At 40.7% G+C, this 17,614-nt stretch overlaps 1 protein-coding gene across 9 annotated transcripts in view; it reads right to left on the bottom strand.

Moving 5' to 3' along the window:
• The window catches only part of adgrb3 (adhesion G protein-coupled receptor B3), a 146,955-nt gene that overhangs the window by 67,879 nt on the left and 61,462 nt on the right, over window positions 1–17,614 (bottom strand). For 7 of the 9 annotated variants that reach the window (XM_061039593.1, XM_061039590.1, XM_061039592.1 and 4 more), the window contains 5 exons: window positions 12,389–12,553; window positions 11,431–11,595; window positions 9,486–9,650; window positions 8,830–8,931; window positions 308–414 (listed from right to left, as the gene is read on the bottom strand). In XM_061039593.1, coding sequence (XP_060895576.1) covers window positions 308–414; window positions 8,830–8,931; window positions 9,486–9,650; window positions 11,431–11,595; window positions 12,389–12,553 — 704 coding nt within the window. The remainder of the gene's footprint in view (window positions 1–307; window positions 415–8,829; window positions 8,932–9,485; window positions 9,651–11,430; window positions 11,596–12,388; window positions 12,554–17,614) is intronic. The other 2 variants (XM_061039594.1, XM_061039595.1) reach the window with 2 other exon arrangements.

Consider the following 17,614-nt stretch of genomic DNA (forward strand, 5'->3'; position numbering starts at 1 on the left):
GAGGAAAGACACTTTGTCAGTGCTGTTAAAGGAGCAAATGTGATAAAAAGCTGAAGCAACACCCCGAGAAGACGCCAGAAACTCTGAGTCAAACATCTTTAGACGATGACCGTTCATTACACGGAGAAAAAAAATGGCAAAATCAGTGTTTTAATCTGCTCTTCTATTGAAAGTGGTTAATCGTTGGCTACAGTGTGATGAGAGAAGAGGTGGGGGGGGGGAGGTGGGTTGAGGGGGTACACGGGGGAGGTAATTTATGATGCATTGCAAACAGAGGCTGTGAAAAGGGAGCTGACTTTGCACCTACTGATTGCTGCAAGTATCTGAATTCATTTGTTATGCATCGAGCATAGCTGGGCTGCTCCCAGAAGGCCATACCGCGGTGATCCAAAGAGCAGCGTCGACTAGTGGTGCCTGCAGAGGAGAAAAGAGACAGCGACAGATTTGGAGAAGGGGGGGGGGATGAGGATGAGAGAGAGGGGATGAGGATGCGGGTGTGGAGAGAGTGCAGAGGGGATGGGGCGGGGGTGTGGGATTAAGACCAGTGGAGAGGCAAAAGAAAGGATAGGAAGTGGTGGAGGACAGGGAGTTTGATGCAGGGGGAAAAGAAAGAGAGAGAGAGAAAGAAGTTAGACAGTGGTATTAATTATTTTCAAGAGCGATTGATCTTCTTCCCTTCTGTCCATTTCTGTTGCCCATCACCATCGCTCACCATCAAAGTTTGATGTAGCCCATTAAATTTTGCAGAGGAGTTGAAGCACATTTGAGAAAAGAGGGCAAGAGGGCTTTCTGGAAGTAAAGTGCTGCAGTGTTTGATAGTTATAGGATACCTTTGTCCCAACAGGTGAATCAGAATCAGACATATTTGATTGATCTCCAGGAGGACATGTGCTTTTATACAGAATATAAGAAGAAGATTTCAGATTTAAGCATGGAGATACGAGGTATAAGGAAGAAATCTGTAGAATATGTCACTTATATGTACAACATAAAATACAACACAATATAGAGAAAGAAATAGTAACATATAGGAATTTAAAAAAGTAAAAATGTCTACTTATATGTGCATCCAAAAAAGATAAAATGCTGAGAAAAGTGTTTTGTAATTTAAATATGAGATAACATTGTTTCAATAGGAGATGCATAGGGACAATGTTTGAATGACCAGTATCAGGCAGTATTAACAGAACTGAAGCACATTTTGATTGTTTCTCAGTTGGTTTAACTAAACAATTGTTGTCCAGTTAAGTGTCAGTGTTGCACAGTTGGATAAATGCAGAAATAATCGTCTAGTTTATAGATTTGGTGTTGAAAGTTTGACTGGAAGATTCTGACCCTCAGAGGGAGGAGTCGTAAAGTTTTATGCTCACAATCAGCCCATAAACAATTCAGATGAAGTTTTGAAATCAAATATATTGTGATTAATTGCCTTTTTTTTTAAACTTCAAAGAAATTATCAGTCAATATCTGTGTAATCAAATTCTCAAAGACTAGACTACAAAAAGATGACAATTTCAGTCTCATCATATCACTTTGTGATTTGATTTTGCACAAAAAAATGGGATTGACGAGCAGAAAATATGCCCCCAAAACTGTCATCTAAAGCTTCCATTAAGGTTGTATGATCAAGACAGACTGAGCTTTAAAGTCAACATAGTCCAACCCAACTCCAGCAGTTATCCATCCTCTTCAGCAAGAAGGTAAGGTGCAGGTAAATTGTGTTTTTTTTTCATCTATTTTCTATTCACCTTCAGATTTGTATCCATACATTATTAGATCATAAAACATTGCGATGCTATGCTGCTTGTATGCGCTTTCCCCTCCAACCCTGGACCAGAGCTGGTTGTTCATTAGTGTCACAGTCTCATGGCTTTTAATATGCGTCCTTTCACGCCTTGTTAATACAACTTGCAGTGGAATATTCAAGCATGCAGAAGCTCAGCTGTGATAGCTGTCAGGCATTTAAACAGTGATCCCGAAATAGCAGAACCACCCAACATCCGCCCACATCGGCGTACACATCGTACAGCGGGGGACGACATCACACCTTCCCCCAGCTGTCGACCTGGTGGAGTGCACTTCACACATCACCCCGTCGCTCCAACACAGGTGCTTGACATCCTGAGGAAAACTCCCACAGTACAAAACATTTCCCCCTGGTATCTGTGCGTCACATGAACCCTTTGCTATCTCTTGTTCTCTCTCTCGCTCTGTCTCTGTCTTGTGCACACTAGCACACACAGACAGACAGAGATCACAACCACACCTCCTATACGCCCACCTTCTCCACTGCTACTACCTGGCTGTATGCAGTGAAGCCGCAAGTGCACACAAAACTCGACAATATGCAGGGAGTGTGGGAGCGCCCATGCCCATGCACCGTGAGACAACCCAGGGGGGGGGCAGCAGGAGAGGCCCACAGCTTTATGCCACACTGAGCATCTGTGTCCCTCCAAACTGGCTCCACCTGAGCGGTTTTTCTTTTTTATACCAGACCTCCTACTTTGAAGCATTCTGAAGGATAATTTCACATATTATTTAAACCCTTTTTTTTGGCTCTCACACTCTAAAGGTTGTTAAATAAAAAAAGGGTCTTACTTTCATGATGGCTTCATGCCTAGAAATAAGGCATACACTTCAGCGTTTTTTGGCCGTGACATTCCTAAAGGTCACTGTATACTGAGAAAAAGGTTGTGAGGTTTAAGTGGAAATTGGCAAAAAAGGCAAAAGCAAGAGGAAAGAAGATGTCGCACTCAAGCACAGTTTTAATTGCACGCTTCCCCCAAAAAAGGATGAATCTTATCAAGGAGAAGCAGAAAGATTTGTTTTAAGAACGTTTCCTGACCTTTAGTCTGCTTTGCCATCTTAATGTGAATTCAGCAGCACTGAAGGATACAAACCGCCCGAGGACAAAATCATTGTGATGTGAAAATGCTTGGACCAGAGTAATTTGTTTTGGTCCTGATTTTAGAAAGATACAGCATATGTTGTAAGAATTCTCACTTTCAATATTTTCTTTTAACTTCTACATTGAAATCTTTTTAAAAAACCCTCTATTGTTTTATTATTTAGAAGTGGATCTCTGGGCTTTGATCCGTGTCCGAGGCGGGATCAAACAAGGTCAGAGACAGCGACTTGAGGCTTCCGCTTTGATTCCGCACCAATCTGTCATCTGTCCTTGCATCATCTGTGAAGTAGAGTAGGTTGAGTATGAAATATAGGTCAGTGGAGATGCGCTTGATCAAAACCAAGGCTGCACTCCGTCGAGGCACTGACCTGTCGCTGTCTGGTTTCACAGCTTCCTGAACTCGGCTGCCATTAAAGGGGGAGATTTTATTCAAAGAATGCAACCCAAAGACAGAAGGCTGAGAGAGCGGCTCACTGGCTGAGGAGTCGGAGATAAGACGGGGGTCTAAAAATACTCTCCGAGAAGTACTCTTGTGGAAGAAAAACAACCAAAAATCCCTTCCTCCATTACATAAAAAAACTGCATCAAGAGTATGCATGTGCTTAAATATCACAAACAACATGACCTCTTTCATTCTAAAGGAAGGCGCCTTGTGAGTTTGAGGAGTTAAGACGATCATATTTCTCTGCCTTAGCCTGTGAGGAGTTTTTTTTTTTTTTTTTTAAGCTTGTTGTTTTGTTTTTAATTGCTCCCTCTTTCAGTTGGGTGGCTTGAACTTTAATTGAGATTTGGGGCTTTCATTACACAGATGCATAAGTAAGGGCACTTGAGCTGTCGCATGCGAAATATCTTCTGCAAAGTAACAAGTAACATGTTGGTAGAATAAAAACTGCAGAGTTGAAGTTGAAGAAATAAGCCAAAAATAAAGATGCACGTCCTCTCGGTTAATTTTAACATGTAAATAATATTAAAACTATTGTTTATACACTTTAATAGAGTGCTGCAAAGCAAATACAATGCAGCATTAGTTAGCATTTTCCTACTGGGAATGATTATATTTGGCATTAAAGGCAGACTGTGCGACATTTTACACATAAATACAGCAGATATCCAATATATCCTCTCCTCTGTAAATGTCTCTCTGAGCAGAGCTCCGCTGTCTGTGATGTTTTCTGAGCCGCATCGACATCGTGTCTACATGCAAGGGACGGCTGTTTTATTAAAGCTGTTTAATTGAGGGACTAGAGAAAAGAAGAATAACATACATGTACTGTACTCACTGCTTATTTGAATGTCACTTACGAGCATAATAAAGATCGCTAGCATTAGCATGCTAACACAACAATGTAGATCGAGACAATGACACTTGTGCTTCATGGTGCTTAAAGGCTTTATATGTGATTTTTTGATCCAGCAGATGTCGCCCTTGAGCACCAGCATGAAACCAAAACAACTCGCGCTGCATTGTTGTGTTAGCATGCTAATGCTAGCGATCTTTATTATGTTCGTATCTTCACACTGCATGTAAATTTACCTGAAATGAGCGTGATCTAGAAACACAGTTAAGCAGTGAGTACAGTATGTTATTCTTCTTTTCTCTAGTCCCTCAATTAAACAACTTTTATTCTCGAGGGGAGGAGTCAGCCGGCCGTCCGGGCGATGTAAACAAAGTGAAGATAGGACTCTGAAAACTCTGAAAACATCACAGACAGTGGGACTCGGGTGTTACACCCATTGTAGACAGTCATGACTCACAGAGTTATTTTCAGAGGATATACTTGATTTATATTATATTTAAGTGTGAAAAATCACATATAAAGACTTTAATTAATGTACGTTCCAATTTGATAACTCCTTTGTGGAAACGCGAGTGGTGAGGGGTTGGAGGTGTGTCGCTGGAGGAGAGCGGAGGAATTCAGAATAGCGGAGTTGTCTCCAAGCAGCAGTTTGTTTGTTTGTTTTGGTTTCATGCTGGTGCTCAAGGGCGACATCTACTGGACCAAAAAGTCTCACATTCTTCCTTTCAAACACTGTTTTTCTTTTCCTCCCACTTTTATTCAATAGAGTAATACAGAACATGAGCATGCAAGGACAAGTACAAGTATGCAAAAAAAACATCTAAGGAATTCTGATCAGTTAATTAAAGAAACTCTGAAAACGTGTTTTCCATCAGTGCGTCTCTCTGTGGTTTGCTTTGGCCTTGAAGAGTACCCAGAAGTCACTGGTCTCTTCAAGACAACTCTGACTAGTTGGACAGCAGGCTGCTGAGAACGGACTTTGTGTGTTTACCAATGTATGAAGCTTTGTGTGAGTGATACATAGTGAACAAACTCATCTGCTGCCTTTGTGTATCCTCTCGACTTTTCCCTCCCTTTCTCGCCTCTGGTGGCAGTTGTCATCCCCGATGACCGAGGCGCCGCTGACGCCCCTGCCGCACTGGGTGCTGTTGCCTATGATGACCTTGATGACGACAGTGACCACGGCTGAGTAGGCGCTGACGCCCCCTAACTCATTTGGACGCCTCGCCCAGGCAGTCTCACTTGCATTCACGTGGCACATTTTGTTATGTTGCCTCGGCTGATCAATATTTCATCTGTGTTTACCCGCTCTCGGTAGCAATTACACGCCTAACTGTGCTGGAGGAGGGACATGCGATTGTGAGGGCGTTTGGTTTCTTTGCACATGTTTTCTCATTAAGGCTTTTGTGAGTTTGACCTTGATCTAATTACAGGTCAGAGGTGAGGAGGTTTTCTTTTCATTTATAGATTCCTAACGTGGGCTTTGTGAAACCGGCTGACACTGAATCAGTGATTAATGGCTTTACAAATAAACTTGACCTGACCTGAACTATTGTCCATCATGGTCTTTCTTCCAGTGGACAGTGTCAGCTTTGCACAGGCGGGATGATGTGCTGTGGTTAAACATGAAATATGTCTGCTATTTGTTATTTTACTACAACATCAGGACACTGGTCTGTTGCTGCACAGGATATTCAAAGTCCTGGTTCTATTTCCTGTGAAAGGATTTTATTAAAATACAAATTTCTGATCTTTCTTTGTGCACATACAGCAAGAGACTACTCCAAAATGTTCTCTAATCAGCATCTCTACATGCATGAATTTCTACAAAGGCACACCTCCTTCTACTTAACAAGGTACTGATTTAGTGTTCACTTTAACAAAATCTGATTTAATGATTAAAAGTATAAAAACCTTCTTTTGTTTTTGTCACCAATACTGGCATAACATCTCCCAACAGATGTGAAGGACTTAAGCAGAGTATTAAAGACGCACAGAAGATGTAATTAAAAATCAGAGTGATTCAAACATTAGTATTCTGATGTTTAGAAATTAATATGAACTCTGAAAAATACTGCGTCTTCTTGATATCCAACCTGTTGTCATCTGCAAATAAATGTTGTAAATATTGGAATCTGGGGAGGAATGTATGTCCAAACTCCTGGTTGAAGAGATTATTTATTTGTGTTATTTATTGATCTTATTGGTTCAGACTTCGATCTCCTATAGGCCCTGATTGGTGGGACCATGAGCACTTTAATCATTTTTATAATTTCTTAGTTTTTTTTATCATGTTTTATTTGGTTTTAAACGCCCCTTGTTACATCTGTTTTGTAATTGGTGTGTCATGATGGATGTAACCTGAACCTGAAGCAGAAAAAAAAAAGGTTTGATTTACTGAAACACAAATCTCTAAATGGCAGAACCAAAGAAAAACATATTTTTGAAGTGGCCTCTTCATATTTTCCAGAAAACACAAAGCCTTCAGCTTGAATTTTTTCATGAAATGCCAGGATGTATTGATAAAAATGAAAAATAAAAGCACAAAGACTCCAGTACAACTCTGTCCTAAAACAGTCTGTGCTAGTTCTGCAGCAGAATCTGAATTTGGTTTAATAAAACCAAATGAATCATATATGACCAGGAATCTCAAGAATTCAACAATCAATTATTTCTTAATTATTTTTAATGCGATTAATGAAAGTAATACTCCTCAATAAGGAACACTAAATGGTTTGACTGAGTAAAGGAGACTCACTGCGACTGACTGTCTGACCTGAATGTGGCACATAAAGACACCTTAGGGTTTGAATTAAATTCCTAATCAGTGAAAGTGCACACTTTCCAACAACATTGCACAGTTAGGAGGGGAAAAAAAACAAAAACCCAAAAAGGTTTTCCGGTGGAGCTGGGAATAGCTTCAATGAGCCAAACATTTATTAGCCATAAAACTAATGTCAAGGCGGAAAGCTAATGTCATGCCAGTAAATCTCTCTCTGCCTAACTTTGCCGCAGGTAAGCCATCTGTGAATGACAGCGGCTTTCGCATCTCCATCCAGTTTGCCGGCTAGCTCTTTGCACGGTGTCGGAGGAAATGTCAAGTCAGCGAGGAAAAAGTTGACAACAGCTTACCATGTCTTATCAACATGTACCTTTAGCAGCCAACGGCACAACCGTGTCCTGCTTTGTTCACACGCTGACCTTCAAGAAGGACAAAAGTATCACAGCAGCTTTATAAGAGGATGCATTCCTTCTTATCCCCCCCCCCCCTTCCTTTTCCTGCTTTTTCTCAAAAGCCGAGCCTCGCCCTGTGAGAGAACTCGCACCCTCTGCTCTAATGCTCCTCTCTCCCTCCTGCACATGTTGAAAGCTTCTGCTTAGCATCTGAAAACAGACCTCGGTGTGCTTTCTCTTCGAACAATGCGCTGAGAATCCGTTTCCATTTCTTCCCATCCCTTTGCAAAGTCTGTGTACTATCAGGTTTGCACTCTGAGGTGTAGCCTTGAGAGACACGGCTGCATGCGGAAACAGGACTAAGAGCTTTCTACTCAAACTATGCAAACATTAGCAAGGCTACTTAAAATTACAAGTGCTTGATGGTGACATATACACTATGAAATAGCTTTCATTAGCCGTCATTAAATCCTCTAAATGTTGCCTAATTACTGCAGTTATTACAACACGTGTCTCAGACTGCTGACTAACTCTACAAAATCACACATATAACTATGTATTTCTATTTTTTTTTTACTTTAATGGCAGGACAGGTTTTTATAATTTTAAACTCACAAAAATTGATTTTGCATTAGAGTAGATAAACAGTTTTTATAAAACATGGATGCAGTCTGAATGACCTCACCAAAGGGCATTGGCCATTTTTAGAGTGGGAGTTAAGCCTCCTAGCAAACAGCTACAACACACCCACCTGTCAGTCAAAACAGCCACACCACACTCCTTCTTAGGCAATTTATTTACAACTCACAGGTGTAATAAAATCAAAACGGATAAGTTATAACAAATTCACCCCGTGTCCAGTGTGTACCAATGAAGCTATCAATACCAGTTAGGTTTATTTTCCAGGCTTTTTTAAACATGGGTGTTAATGGAGCCTTCTGGGCTTTTGCAGCCGGCCCCACGTGCACACTCGAGGAACTGCGACGCTTGTTAAGGCCAAATCCTTATCCTGACCTCTATAAATGCTACTTTATAAAACATTATACTTCCGCAATCAAAAGTAACATTACAATTATAAAGTTATTGCTCATGTCCTTGGAGAATTTTTACCACTTGGTTTCACTGCTTCAGATTTTTCACAGGTTGGAATATCCTCGAAACAGCCAAAGGGGATTGGGGAATAAAACACCAAAAAAAAAAAAAAAAAAAAGATTTTCGTATAATGATTTAAAATATTGAAATGTCAGAGGACAGAAACTGCAGAAATGATTTTTCACCTTCCTTCCTTTTTCCATGTCTGGGATCATCTGGGTACTATTTTAAGCACAACACTGATAGTGATAATTATACAATAAGAAAGGGCTAAATACATGTTTGAACCCTGACCCTGATATTCATTTCCTGCCCGGTGATGACATAAAGATGACAGCTTCATCGCACGTCTCTTACCTGTAGCGTTTGGTGGACATCTGTTAAAGGCCAGTTCTCCTGAAGGCGTCCGTCTCCACACCATCGACACGGCGTAGTCCTCAGGACAAATCTCATACGGTGCTGCAAAAAAAAAAAAAGTGAAAACCATCCAGGTGGTTACTACATCAATGCGGAGAGCTTTTCAACATTTCCAATGTGATGCAACACTTTCTTCATGTTTGACATAAATAGGTATGGGAATATAGGAGATCAAAGCTGTGTAGAGTTGGTGAAAGACATTCAAGGATTATAACACAATGTACCCTCCTTTGAATCACACCTTTTGTGAGTGTCGGCTCCACATAATTAGAATAAAAATACATTTTAAAATCTGCATTCTCCTCTTTAGAGACTCCAAGAATTAAAGGACCGCATACTTCAGAATCTACTTCAATAAAGGTTTTTTTTTAAATCATACAACAAGCTCTGATGATTAGAAATACATTACTCAGTGTGTCTCCATTATGTCGACCTAATTTATTAGAATATATTCATACTCGTTCATCCCTCCACTTATCTGCATCTCTCCTTCAGATTCTGTTTTTAGCAAGTACGGAGTTATGTCGTTCACTCCGTGGAGATAATGATCTCCCTGCTTGTATTCAAACATAAGTCTTGTCATGTTTTCCGCTCACCTGGACAGCGTTGGTCGCTGCACTTTCTGACTTCTTCTCCGTTGCCATCGCACTGTTGCCCGGTCACCGCTAGCCCCTGACACAACCGGACTCGCCTCTGCCAGCCGCCGTCGCACGACTTCGAGCAGCCACTCCAAGGACCCCAAGGGTTCCACTGTCCATTAGCTGAAGCGGATTAATTCACGGTTAGAAACAGACACTCGGCAGAGGCATTACATCTGCCAACAAAGCAGAATCATACATCGCTACGTGTGATTTGTCCCTCTTAAACCATTCAAGCCTGTAACTAGCGTGTGACATCGAAAAAAAATCAGTTTTCATTACGTTTATTTATTTTGTTCATCCATGCATTCACTTTGTAGCTACAGTTTATCAGTAATGTTACAAAAATTAACATTACTTTGAATATTTAGGATGATTTTATGGCTAAAGAAGCGTCCCCGTGTGTGGTGAATATTCCCTCCACTTTGCCGATATTAAAATGCATTTATGCTGAAGTTTCCAAATCCAGCAGCATGTTTTATGCCCTTGTGATGAACACTGTTTAATCGAGCATTTGACAAAAAAACAGATGCTTCCCTTCAGCGATGTAGTAAATCACACGCCCTTGTCTGAACGGAGAGGTACAACACCCTGTGAGCAGGAAACACACTCCACTCGTTTTAACCTCCACTTACCCCCCCCCCCCCCCCCCCTACATGTGCGGGGCTGTTTCCTGTCCTACAACTAACCTCTGTCAGGAGGACTGCTTTCAGAAGAGAGAGTAAAAAAGAAAAAAGAAAAGCAGAAACCATTGTGACCTGGTTGGCTAAAACTATCTGCAGACATTGATCAAATCCCAGATGACACAGGAGGCAGGCAGAGCAGCTGATTCATCAGACGGACGCATGCTCGTGAGATTCAAAAAAGCTTACTGTGCCAGCCGTCCTGCAGGGATCCTTTCAACATAGCATTGATTCCAATCCTGATTTTTGGACTATTTTGCTTCTTTCTTTTAAAGAATATTTGTTGGTTTCGAGCAAAATAATTACCGAAAGGTGTATTTAGCTAAATATGAAAAAAAAAAACACATATTGCCATGAACTCTTCTTTCATTCTGCAAAACAAGTCACAGACATGGTGCTGGCTTTGTTAAATGATGGCTTCCACTGTGCAGTCTCACTAATGTTTGATCTCTTCCTACCTTGGAAACAACAAATAAGAATTGCTAAATAGGTAGGCCTCATTAGATGGATAAATTGTATAATGAATCCTCTTACTGTGAGGCAAACAACAGCGTCTCCTACCTCATTATCATAAGCACAAATTGAATGTATACATATGCACCCGCTATTGTACAAGAGAACACACGGTTGGTGGAACTGGGTTATACAACATTTTCCCAAATAATTCCTAACATTTGGGGGAGGAATCTCTTTGTCACACGCATACAAGAGGAATAAAGGATGAGAGCCAGATGTTTTATGATACTGCTGGGGAAATAAATTGCATCTGGAGATTATGGGAGTGCTCAGGCCCTTCACACAATCAGACTATTGAAAGCCTGATGGGCCGGACTAAGCTGACATCTTTGAGCCTCTAATACATCTATGATGTTGACAGGCAGTTTTGGACAACTAGCCCTTGAATTATACGTCGGGTGTACAGTTTATCTAACTGGATTGTATAAATCCAATTGATGGAGCACGGTCTCTGAACATATTCTTTTATTCGTCCGGCAAAGCTTTGAATTTTTGCTGCTTCTCGGTACACAAAAGCAAGAGTGAAAACAGGCTGCAAATTTCATCTGAAGGGTAATAGCAGTGGTTATGGTACGCATGTTTGTAATAATGATGCTGGAAATATGGGATATGCTGTTTCATGGTGTCTCCTTCTATGTTATATTCATGATTTTTTGAATTTAGACATCAAAGCGGATATAGAATTAAGAGGCTCAGGATTTTACCTGTGCAGTCAGGATTATGGCACTCTCTGCTTTCTGCCCAGTGACCGCGACACTCAGATCCCCCATGGGCGGCCGCTGAGCACTGCCTGGTCCTCTGCTGAGTGCCATTGGCACAGGTCACCGAGCAATCGCTCCAAGAGCTCCACTCCTGCCACTGTCCGTCCACTGAGGCACCAACACAACCCAACAAGCATGTCCCATGTGAAGGAGGGGAGGGGAAAAACGGCAAAAAAAGAAAAAGGGGGGGGAGATATTCAGATCACTATTCTCTCTCAGGTTGAAAGCCAATAAAAAAAAGACATTAAGTGGAAAGAAAAGAATTACATGGCTACTAGAGTTTGGAGAATTGTCCTGCAGGTTTTTCTGCTTCGGTTAACTCAATACAGGTTAGAATTTCCCAGAATAGCCGCGGGGAATTGGGGATTGAACATTAAAACGTTTTCTTGTTAAAATTTGGACAAATGCAAATGTCAAAGGCACAAACTGCAGAAACTATTAGTCAGCGGCCTTCAGTATTCCCAGGCTAGGTAAAGAGGGAAAGCATCAAGGATTGAGTGGTTTTCACTTAGTCTGTTACCAGAGCAAAGCTAACATTTACTGTGTGGAAAAACTCATCATCACTAATCTGCTTACCATTCTCAGGCAATTTCGGGAAAGTGATTTTGACGTCAGTAACACAGCGTCGACTCTCTATGGGGTCTCCTAAACCCGCATTATTCTGAGAGTGCTATTACGTTAAATGCATCACAAAGCCTTGCATTCATTCAGTTTTGTACTCACCTTTGCAATACTGTGCTTATTTTCATGCGGTTGTGTCTAAAGTAAACTTCTTCAGAATTGCTCTTTTGGAAATAGATTACGATTCAACCGTAAACTTCCGTCTGCTCATCATGCGTACACAGGGAGAATTATATATATATATATATTTTTTTTAATATATTCAAAGTGCAGATTATACCTGGGCATAGGGCTATGTTGCAAAGCTTAGTCTGGGTCTCAGGTCCATCACAGGCCCTGCCTCCATGCTGGGGAGGGGCACACATCCTAGTCCTAGTGCGGTGACCTCGCCCACATGTGAATGAGCACAGGCTCCACGGTGACCACTCCTCCCACACACCGTGCACTGAAAGGGCACAGAAAGGGGCGTCAGGCCTAAATCGATGTCTCTGTCGCCGCAATAGCACAAACAAACCTATAACAAACCTCGGTGAGCCATAAATGAAATGAAATCAATCGAAAACAATTAGCGACAGAACTAAAGTAAATGAAACACTGAGCACACGGACACTGTGGGGCTTCACAAAGCCTCAGACACTAGCTTCAGCCACCTCAGTCACGATCTTTAGCCTACACACAATAATAATAAATCCTATCCAATAGACAACTTTTCATGTATTTTATGGCATAGGATACCAAAAGAATCTCTTGCATGGCAGAATACTAGCTATCACGGCTGAGGAGAGGAGCAGCAAGGCCTCCTCATTGTTGCAGTTTCTGAGTCTCCTTGGTTGACTGGGGCTCTAATAGCAGTGGTCCTTCAGGTTAATGTGGGCTGACAGTGGTGCTGGGAATCTGCTGCGACAAGAACATATTCATCATGGCTGCACAAAGAGCCGACATAGGAAAAAAGAAACAAGCTTCAGACTTCTGACTGTGACTGACTTTGAAATGTAGATGTTTAGCCGAGCTGTTGGTTTTTTTAAATAACCATTTTAAATTAAAACAAGACGGACTAGACGGCCCAATTCCAAGAGGATATTTAAACACAGAACTTTTTTCTCAGTGATGTTATTTTACAGTGTTTGCTCATCAGATGCGTCTTTTTTTAAAACCATAATTTGGCATGTTTTTTTTTTTTTAATTTCTAATCATTTTCTGCATTTCCCTTTTAAATTAAAGCTATATTATGGAAGAAATTCAAGGTCTCTGAGTGCAACTGAGCAGCTGAACTGTTGTAAAACACACATAGTGAACCGACGCTCAGAGTCAGACTTGCAGCTGTCAGTTTTCGGCGAGCTCTCACAATCCTGTAAAAGCCCGTCCAATATTTACTCTAGTCCGGCTTCTTGCACTTTCTTTTTCTTATCTTCATTAGTCACCGTCCCTTTCCGTCTCTTAGCCTCAGACATTGGATCAAACCGCAACGAGATGAGCTAACTGGCTTCTTTTTTAGCTGAAGGCTGTTGTGTGAACTGGAGCTGTAAAGCTGGCTCTACAAGGCGACCGGGGCGCTCTGTGGAAATGGGATAGACTCCATTCTCCCTGTTGAAAGTGATTGTCCCATTAGATCAACTTTAAATCTACTTCTTTAAGTTGGAAACGTTACATACTGTTGCTTCATTTTGCTTATTTTCTGCGACAATATAACGGTGCTGATTATTCAATTATTTTCTATTTAATTTCTGAACAAAAGCTGTAAACGAGGTGTCCTTGCTCCTGCATCTTGCCGTGTGTGTAAACTGTACCGGGTTCACGCTGACAGATGGTGAGTCTTAAAGAACTGCAGAGCATATTTGCTATCGACTCTTAGTTTGACACCGAAGAGGGAAATGTGTAAATCTAAGAGTCATGCAGGGCTAAGACACCGTCTGTCATGTCTTCGGCTAGCTCTCGCACTGTTCCTAAATGTACACAGTTATGTGGAAGAATGAACAGAATGTAAAAGTCTAACATCTGATATTAGTTCATGAAGCAACTGCTGTGTTCTTGTTTCAATATTTAAAGAGCAAATAATGAAAGAACTGCAAGCTTTGAAGGGAATAAGAGAATGTAAATGGTTACATACTCGAATCAGACTCGCGCTATTTTTAATACCAGAAGGTTTTGTCTACTTAAGATATATGCCATGTACTAAATACATTATGGCTGCAAAGTCCTTGTTTTCTAATCAGCTACAACAGAGCACAGGGGATTGCACTAGGATTAACAGGCTGTGGGTACAGCTATGCCTGTGTGTTTACAGGAGTTTCAAATTTTAGGCAAGAAATAAAAGGCAGCAGCATTCACTGGAACTGGAGGTGGAAAAAGAGCATATCTGGTGGCATTTAATCAGCTGTTAATTGCACATGGGATTTAAGAACTTTGTTATTTAATTCAGGAGAGTGATGAGGTCACTAGCCACAGCGTGTGCAGAGGCTTTAGGTTGCTGCGTTACAATATTTGGACCTCGGGATCAGTTGCAGAGTAGTTGGATCTTGGGATCAAGCCGATGGTCGGCCATGAGGCGAGCCACCGCCTGTCCCAGCCCCTGCCTTTAGGCGCAACTTTGATGCTTTTAGCTAAGTGTCCCGTGGTGGCCCGAGCATTTACTTTGAAAATTTTCGAGTTCAAAGCAGACAGCCACCACAGCTAGTAGCAATGATGGAATAGAATTCTGCTTCTTTGTGTGTGTGTGTGTGTTTTTTTTTTCTCCTCTGAAATGTTGGCCACGATTTACAGGGGCGGCCGTGAGCAATCACACTGTGCTGCTAGAGGTGAAACTCTTGGACCAGCAGAAGACGGTGTGGAGGATGTTTTTTTTTAATTTGTTTGTTATTCATTTCTTAAATGTTGGGATTAGAAAACTATTTTCATAATGAGTGCGGTTTTACTTTTCTAACTTGTGAGCCTGCAGCTCGTGCAAAAGTGCATCGTCACACACTAATTAATAACTTTTTGCAGAGTGGAATCTCTCGCTCTGTTTGAGGTTATGTCCGCTTAAGATGAAATGGTAAACACTGCTAGTAGGAAATTAGTAGTTCAAGGAAGTCTTACACCTGCTAAATGAAGATAAAGGATCAATGGCACTTAAAAATGTATTTAACCACCATTGATTAATTGATTGTAAAAGTTGTAGGAGTCTTTGTAGGTTGATACCAATTCTTACAGTTTGTATCTCATTAAAATGACTGGTGAGATCATGATCATTACATATTTATTTCACACTTTTTCTACTACTGCGAAAAAGTTTCAATATACAATTACAATTGCCATATCAAAAAACAAAGACAGATATTCTTTCAATTTTATTTTTGGTTAATTACTTGTTGACACTAATTAGTACGCCTACAGGTAATGTGTGTTGAACATGTCTTTGTGTAAGAACATTTCCTAATTTGGAAAGTCATTTCAATGTGCAACAGTTTTAGACTGAACCTCCAAGATGTTCTTCTGATTATTGTTTTTTGTTTTTGTAGAAACATGCCTTTGCACCTGCTCTGTTACCATGGAGGCTAATTCCTAATTTATTCCTGTCTTTTGGAAGAAAGTGACACTTACCTAACATACTATACGAAATGATTACCATACTGGGTGTTTTAATACAGCTAAAACCTCCTGTCTGTTATGAGGTTTACAGGTTATGGCTGACGTCACAATGTCCAAATAAGTCTTTAACTTACTCCAAAAGAAGACCACAGAAAACAAATGCATCCTTCTGGCAGCTCGTCTGTCATGCCACAGAATCAAAACTTTGCGCAACTCGCATAAAAACCACATAAGAAAAGAAATACCTGCCAGGTGACAGCGACGCGCACGGCTAGCTTTGTTTACGCTGCGTCACCGACGCGTCTGCGCATGTCCGAGGAAGTGGCTCGCTTTGCTAGCCGTGCCCACTGAGAAGCAGGGAAGGTATGTGTCTTCTTGTGTGTTTTTCTTCTCCAGAGGAATTAAAGGGTATTAACTCTTTCTCACGTGTTGATAGTGAGATAAAATAAGATAGTGCTTTCTCCTGACAATTGACAGACGCCATAATGACTTTACCTGTGCCTATAACAACCCTGGCTGTACCCCCAATCTCACCTGAATCACACATAGGGACATCTGTTTTACAATGAGGTTGATAAATTGAAATAGGATGATTAACTTGCTCTACTAAGAGAAGTAAATGCCTCATTACAATGTATTCTTTGCTTTAATTTAAAAACTAATTCTGGCTCTATAAAATCCTCTTGTGTAGAAATGTTAGATATAAATGTATAAAATGAAGACTCAATTCAGGATGGGCAATATATCAAGTTTTTAAGATGTATATCTTCAAAGTAGATACAATGTAAGACATTATCGTTTAAATATTGAGACAGTGTGTTGCATTAAAATAACTTTACATGTTTATGTTTCTCCTTTCAGTATCTGTCGCCTCTCCTCCTGTCCTCCCCTGCCTCTCTCCCTGAACAGAGCTTAAAAATGACCTGCATTATTTATGTATTCTTATTTTACTTAATTACCTTTTTTTTCTTGTTTTGTTATTTTTAATTTCACCAAAAGGTTTTTTTATTTTCACGTTCTGTTGACATTTTGCAGAGCGCTGTTAATATAAGTGTCTGTGTGACATTTGACATCTGGCTCGTGTGGGTTTCACTGGGGACTGACTTTGTCCTTTCTTTACAAAAAAAAAATCTCTATATATCTATATATAGTGTCTCTCCATTCAGCTAGAAACCATTGAGACATGATGTTTGGTCCGTATTGCCCGGCCCTACACTCATCTGCTTCCCTTCTGCAGAAACACTGCACCATAGTAGTAGAAGAAAAGAAAACTAAATAGCCATGGATGAAATTGTTAAGGTTGAAAAGAGAAGTATTTTAAGTGTTCTATCATAAAGCAGACATGTTGTTGTATTTCCACAGACATATTGTGGTGGAAGAATGTCGTCAGAACTTGTATGGAGGCCCAGAGTTCCTGACAACAGCCTTGATTTCAGCCTGCAGCGCCGGCGCTCACAGACGATGTTGGTGTGTACACAGCAATGGTGACTGTAAGGTAAGGTGCGTTTGAGTGTGGAAGTGATGTGTCTTTAATAGAAGAATTCTTTGAAGGTATCCTTCCATCTCGCAGACAGCAGGCCGTTTGAAGAAAGCAAATCGATCTGTCTGCCTTACAGAATATTAGATATAGACTCAGTGTTTCATCTGGCACTGTTCCATATGAGATTTTTTTATTTTTTTTACCAGTGTGTTTCTATAACAAATGTTGGTGCTATATTGCCTCTTTTGTCGAGGAATACCTAGGGGAAACGACTTTTGATCTATAGTTTTTTGATATAAGGAAGTGAGGAGGAAACCTGTCATGTATCGGATGTTACAGGGAATGCAATAGTGACAGAACTGTGACATTTTACACGTATAAAAAAACTCTTTATCTTACCCTGCCTAATATTTTCTCTAAAAAAATCAACACTTCTAACGCAATGTTGCTCATGTGCTA

This window comes from Labrus mixtus, chromosome 6, assembly GCF_963584025.1.
Source record: "Labrus mixtus chromosome 6, fLabMix1.1, whole genome shotgun sequence".
NCBI classification, from domain to species: Eukaryota; Metazoa; Chordata; class Actinopteri; order Labriformes; family Labridae; genus Labrus; species Labrus mixtus.